General features: G+C 35.1%; 1 protein-coding gene across 2 annotated transcripts; it reads left to right on the top strand.

Moving 5' to 3' along the window:
- The first annotated feature begins 3311 nt into the window (after positions 1–3311).
- Positions 3312–6347, top strand: LOC112513352 (hemK methyltransferase family member 2-like). 2 transcript variants are annotated; one of them, XR_003069273.1, is made up of 3 exons: positions 3312–3372; positions 3473–3505; positions 3612–4054. XR_003069273.1 is itself a non-coding variant. In XM_025119588.1 (3 exons), the coding sequence occupies exon 3, from the start codon at positions 5319–5321 to the stop codon at positions 6057–6059; it is 741 nt and encodes a 246-aa protein (XP_024975356.1). In that variant the 5' UTR covers positions 3312–3372; positions 3473–3505; positions 5294–5318; the 3' UTR covers positions 6060–6347. The 2 variants fall into 2 exon arrangements, 1 of the variants encoding a protein (XP_024975356.1); XM_025119588.1 differs by lacking the exon at positions 3612–4054 and adding an exon at positions 5294–6347.
- Positions 6348–6771: the final 424 nt, after the last annotated feature.

Raw genomic sequence — 6771 nt, 5'->3', positions numbered from 1 at the left:
TTTATCTTAAAACTCAAGTTTCTTGGTTAATTTGCTCTTGGTGTAAATCAAATACATTTGTGGAGTCGTTTAAATATGTTGGATTTTAAACTGTCATACAATTTTTTTCATCGATAGTCTGTAAATTAAAACCATAACTCTTATTTATTCAAATTGTATTAATATGTAAAGACCAAGTGTAACTTATATCATCGTTAAATCTTATCTTATAAAACCAGTGGAACTTCAAAATCGTTAAAATTCATGGCTCCCGCCGCATTGCGCGGGTACACAACTAGTATTTTATTCAAAAATAAAAACATTATCGTTTTTCTTAAAACCACATAAAATCGTATTATAACATCGACAAATGGACAAAATAAAACAAAACATTAAAATCGAGATGTATCTCGCTGTATTGTGCCAGTACCCTTATAGTATTATTAAAATATTCAATACATTTAATAAAAATATTATTTTTCTCTCTTAAACATTTATTTTCAATCTTTCTTATTCGTGGAGTATTAAAATAATATTTTTTTTCTTTTCTATTTAGAGATTTCTTTAAATTTGTAGATTTTTATATAATCTCTCTCCGTTTTCTCTATTTTAACATATAAGATAACATAGTTGTTGAAGCAAAAAATGTTGTAATCCTTTTTTTCCATTTTAGTATAGATGTTGAAGATGTTCTAAATTTTTGGACATTTTTGTTTAAATAAGTAAATAATTAAATTTTTAGAGATTAGTTACCTACGATTATCAAAATACAAAATAGGCTACTTATAATTGATTAGGAAGAGTTTATAGTAAAGAAACACTTAAATAATAACTGAAATATAGTTGTTATGTTTTTTATTAAAAAACAAGAATAAAAAAAGGTAGGAGGTTGTCTACCAAATGTGTATCTGGTAAGTATTTATTCAGTAAGAATTGTCACTGTCACTTATTTTATCATGTAACATTCTTAGGGGCTGTATGGTGGTTGTTGAATGGTTTGGTGCAGAATGGTTAAGTGTTGAATGAAATAATGTTGTTTGGGTAACTGTTCTCTGAATGACAACAAATTACCATTTTAACCCTCTGCCTATTTGCAACTGATTATGCTTTGCTTTCGATTAGTTTCTACTAGACAACAAGTATCTATATAAATTGGACATCTATTTTGGTTGATGATATCTTGCTAGTAAGAAAGAATTGCATCCAACCTTTACCACTTATCATTATTACTTGATCAATAAGCTCATCAATGAAGCATCATAGACAGAAACAAGCCACTGTTTCCTAAAATCATGTATCCACATAGACATAAACCTAGCAACATGATTAATTATACTATAATTAGGAAATAGTACCCAGATTAACCTGCTGATGCTTAAATAGTCTCTGCCTCTACAATTATACAACATGATTAACCTGCTTATATTTAAAAACAGTACCCATGGGGTCAAAGCCACTGTTTCAAGAAACCTCATCGTGTGATTGCAAGGTTTAAACATAAACATTGAAGGAGACGGTAGAGGAAACAGATGTAGGGAAGCGAGAAGATCGATTTTAGGGAAATACCTTAAGCGAACGACGACCGTGGAAGCAGATGGAGGGAACGGCAACCATCGAAGGAGATGAAGGGGAACGGCGACCGTGGAAGCAGATGGATGATCGCAGAAGGAGACAGTAGGCGACTGTGGGATTATCGCTGTAGGGGCGGCGACCGGAGACAGGCGAACTATGATGGAGGGAAGGCGATACGTGGGATGCGATGTGAAGAAGAGCGGCTGGAAGAGAGGGTAATTTTGGAACAATAGGGATCTGAACCATTTAGTGGAGCCTTGGACACAAAATGGTTAAGAGGCTTTTGTAACCATTAAGAGGTTAAATTTTTTTTTGCCAAACAGTCATTGCCTCTTACCGATTAAGAGGTCTCCTCTTAATGTAATCATTAAGAGCCAAACAAACAGCCTCTTAGAAATCAAAATGACTTGTTGACAAAAATATCTTATTGGTTAGTTTTAACCGGGTAAAAGCCTCTTGTTCCATTTATTCGATAAGATTCTTAGATGACCTTTGGTTTGTTGGGTTTTGACGGAATTTGAAGAAATTTGAATGTCTATTTGACCAAATTTCATTCTTATGTTTGGTTCGTTGTTTGGGTTTTATGCGGGATTTTGATATCCACATATTTGTGTTTTAACGGATGAAAATGTGAACCAAAAACAAAGAAAAAAGGTTGTTTCGATAAAGATGTAAACCTAAAACAGAGAAGCATTTTGTTACTCGATGAAGGTGGAACACAAATCCATTGATGAACCCAAAGTTGTAGTTGATGAAGTTTGTGGATTGAAAAACGAAACAGAACCCAACTGGCACCGTCGAGATGAAGAAACCAAAACACAAATGGACACTATTCATCAGACTTTCCGGGGGAGGGGACAATGGGCCTCATTGAGGTGTGAGTTGTAGGTGCGGGTGGGGGTTTCGTTAGAAAAATGGGTCTCTGTAAGAAATAAGGAAATAAGGAAGTTTGTGAGAAAACACAAATCGAGAAGGGGTGGACGGTGGTCATAAGTGGCAGTGTTGTGTATCAAATTCTTCATTGTCTCTTTGCATTTTGATTTGGTGGTGAAGTTTTTCAGATAGAGGTCATACGATGCGAGTAAATCAAGTTGGGAAGATAGGGATAATTTTGTCTTTTTAAGAAAATGTGATAGAACGAAATTCAATTCCTTTTCAATTGTTGATGAAATGACCAAATCCGTGAATCATGGAATGCTTAGAATCCAATTCCATTCTATAGTTAAACCAAAGGCCATAATAACATTTAGTCAGCGAAATTGATCATTTAAAATCATTCAGGGGGTGTTTGGGACTGCTTATCTAAAATAACTTATACTTTTTTGTAAAAGTGTTTACCAATTTATGTGGTGGTAATTGGAATTTTATAAAAAGTACTTGGATTAGCTTATGATGGTACCATACCGATTAAGCTGATAAAATATATGAGATACCATTTTCTTTCTCCATCAAAACACTAAAAACTCCTTATTACCGGTCAGAATAAGTTAATAAGTTACAAAAGAGTAACTTATCAAAAATCCTTATTATCGGTGTTAAACCGATATAAGTATTATTTTTCTTGTTTTTATCCAAACACTAAAAACTTCTTATTACCCGTATGACAACAAAATAAATTAATAATCACTTTAATAAGCAATCTAAAACATCCCCTAAGATTCCTTCGAGCAAACCAAAAGCCCCCTAAATTCTTTTGGTTTTCAAAAAGACTATATTGCCCCTGCCCTTGTTCTAATCAACTCAACTAGCCTTTCTCATGAGTCGACCAGTTTGTTTTGTTCTCTAGCTCTTCTTCTCTCGATTCGATTTGCAGCAGCAAAGGTACATTTACTCTTGGTCTCATTTGATTTGCTTCTTCTTCTCCACCCCCTATCTACAACTCGATCTTTGATTTTGATGTCTTCTTCTCGATATTCTTTAGGGTTTTGCTAGGCAACGACAACCTACAACAGAGGTACAACTCGGGTTTACATCTTCTGGTTCGATTTCCATATAATGATTTGGTTTACATCTTCTACCTTGATTTGCTTCTTAAGTTTACATTTTCTTATCCTAAACAGACTCCCAAACTGCAGTAGTGATTCTCATCGGCAAAAAGAGTGATGATTAAAATACCAAGAATAAATTCATTGACCCACTGAGTGAAACAAACTATGACACTAAGAATAGATTTATTTTTTGCGGAAAATCGATGACTACATCGAAGAATGCCTTGAAATGCTGTGAATGGAATAATTTTTTTTCGAAAAATGTACGATAATTATGAATTTGTCGAATATAGAATTGTATTCATTTGGTAGTTTTCTATTGATGATGTAAATCATTTCTGAAACTCGTTGCTCTAGCCTCTAGGAACACAAACTAAGTTCTGTTAGCTATAAATTCAACTGTTCGTGTTCTGAATGAAAAGTATTTGGGAATGCTGGGTACACTTGGAACTGGTTGTCTGGTTTGTATGGATTCTGTCACTCTTTCATATATGTGAACTGTTGTATTCGTTGTTTTGATGTCGTATTGTGATCTGAGTATTTGACGAATCGTAGTTCTGCTGGACCAAGATTCATCTAGTATCTTAATAAATAAACCTGATATGACAGTGTAGCTCATTGTTTCAACAAAACAGAAAGAACCCCAGTAAATAGTAGTAGAAATGTTCATATATTATGGGGTTATTTGAATGTTCTTATTTGGTTCAGAATCATGTCCCTAGGTATACCTTTATGCAATGTTCCACTGTCATAACAAGATGTTCATGATTGAGGGGCTTGTTAGTTTTGATTTATAAAATGACAATAGGTATCAACATCCCTTGTTATAGTTTAGGAGAACGGAAGGGGGGGGGGGGGTAGTGAGCAACATGGGTCATGTGCACCACTTGTTCCTCTTGTATCTGTATGTATGGGCACCCGTTTTGTTGTTCAGTTTCATCATATTCAAGATTGAAGCCCGCAAATTTGATTAACCACGAGTATGTGTTATACATGGAGGGAGTGGAACAATAGAGCCCATCACCACGATCAGCTTTCGGCTGCATTGATTTGGAGATCATTCTTATGCTTATGGGGGTGTTTGATTTGGACTTTAAAGAATTTATAGCTTCATTTATTAAGCCATATGGAGGCATTTGATTTCAGCTTGCCTTACTGTTAAAGACACGACTTAATTCAGTCAACCCGTTGATGCCATCTTAATCCATTCAGCCAACTTTTTTCCCAAAAAGTACCATCTTTTTCTCCCTTCCTTTGGTTCTTGCATTTATGTTAACCCTCCAATTTTTCTGCCTCCATCTCGAAAGGAAAGAAGAAATGAAAGCCCAACGGTTATGTATTTCTATGTTTTTCTGATAAAAAAAGTTAAGATTTGATTTTGATTTTGGCTAGAATTTACACTTGATTTTGTGTATGTGATTCCAATATTTTGTTATTGTCTTCTAATATCTTATTTAAATTTATTAAATTTGATAGTATGTTGTTAAGGTTAAAATCGTAATTTATGTCATTTAGTTGAAAAACAGACAACAATTTATCTTAATTCATCCAAATAGCTAATCACTAGAACCGGCTTAATCTATAGAAGGGTTAATAGAAAAAATATCAAACAGCCCCTAATTGTGAATTTTCATGAGATTTGGGCAACCTAGTCTCCAAGAACAGGGTCTTGTTTGAGTATGTGATTATTCTGCAATGCTTGCTTCTAATCTTTCTCCGAATATGGTTATTTTAGCTGTTTTATTTTTGTTCAGCAATTTCACAAATTTCCCACAAAAGATGGCCTCCAGAATAGCGCAAATCCGATTAGTCAGTTCACATCCTCAAGTTTACGAACCATGTGACGATTCATTTGCTTTGGTTGATGCACTCTTGGCTGATCGGAAAAAGTTGTTAGACCACCGCCCAACAATTTGTATGGAAGTTGGCAGCGGCAGTGGTTATGTAATTACTAGTCTCGCTCTTATTCTACAAGAAATAAAAACCGCCTATTATTTTGCCACCGACATCAATCTGCACGCCGTAAGAGTGACTCACGAAACGCTAGAAGCCCATGGGGTTCATGCAGAGTTACTAACAACCAACATTGCCGCCGGGCTAGAGAAGAGATTGGCGGGACTGGTTGATGTGATGGTGGTGAACCCACCTTATGTTCCAACACCGGAGGAAGAAGTGGGTGGTGACGGGATTGCTGCCGCCTGGGCTGGCGGAGAAAATGGGCGGAGTGTTATTGATAAGATTTTACCGATTGCTGATAATTTGTTATCTGAGAAAGGCTGGTTGTATATGCTGTTTCTTGCAGCTAATGATCCATTGCAAATATGCCTTCAAATGAGAGAGAAAGGTTATGCTGCAAAAATTATTGTCCAAAGAGCAACAGAAGAAGAAAGTTTACATGTAATAAAGTTTTGGCGTGATTCGGATATTCGAATGGAAGGAAATGAAGCAGTCACGATAGCGAAAAATAGGGGATGGGAGTTTTTGCTTTCGCAGCTTTCTCGATTGTCATTCCGAAGATAAGGCGATAACAGTTCTTATCGAAGGGGTTTACCAATTTTTTTGATCAAGAGCGGAATGGTTGTTTACCAAGGTGTTTTGAATTGACAGCGTGAATGATAGAAAATTTACCATTGTAACGCTTTGTTTGATTTAAGTAAATGACAAGTGACATTACATGTGGGATAGTTGGATAGTTAGGTTCAAATAAGAACAATAGACAAACAAGAAAATAAAAGAACGGTTAAATCACATGTTATTTTGCACTAAATTATGTGTAAAAATGAAATGTAATTTGTGCAACTTTGGCTGCGATCTAGTTGTGGGCCAAGTCGCACGTATACCTCTTGCATTGACGGTGTTCCATAATTGTCAAGTTGCGCACATACCTCTTCCATTGACTATGTTCCATGATCATATGTGATTTAAGTGGAAAATCACATGTGTTTTGGTCGTTCTTGTGTTTTCTTGTTTGGGCAAAATGTATAAAATAACAATCTACTTTCATTAATTTTTTACTACAGTAATGTACTTTCAGTTTTTCTTATTATAACAATGTATTTTTAAACTATTTTTTATTAGGACACTGTACTTTGAAAAATTTACCTACTATAGCATTGGGTAACCTTTTGATTTAAATTTACTCATTATACCAGGTTCCCATGCCACCTCATTGTCCACGTAGGCTGTCCACATGTATTATATTGATGTGACTTTCTTGCTACATCATTGTACT

This window comes from Cynara cardunculus (genome assembly GCF_001531365.2).
Source record: "Cynara cardunculus var. scolymus isolate 2C chromosome LG 5, CcrdV1, whole genome shotgun sequence".
Taxonomy (NCBI): domain Eukaryota; kingdom Viridiplantae; phylum Streptophyta; class Magnoliopsida; order Asterales; family Asteraceae; genus Cynara; species Cynara cardunculus.
This window is presented reverse-complemented; position numbering and strand designations above follow the sequence as displayed.

Coding starts and splice junctions, on each gene's coding strand:
- LOC112513352 (XM_025119588.1), top strand. CDS start 5,319: ATGGCCTCCAGAATAGCGCAAATCCGATTAGTCAGTTCACATCCTCAA.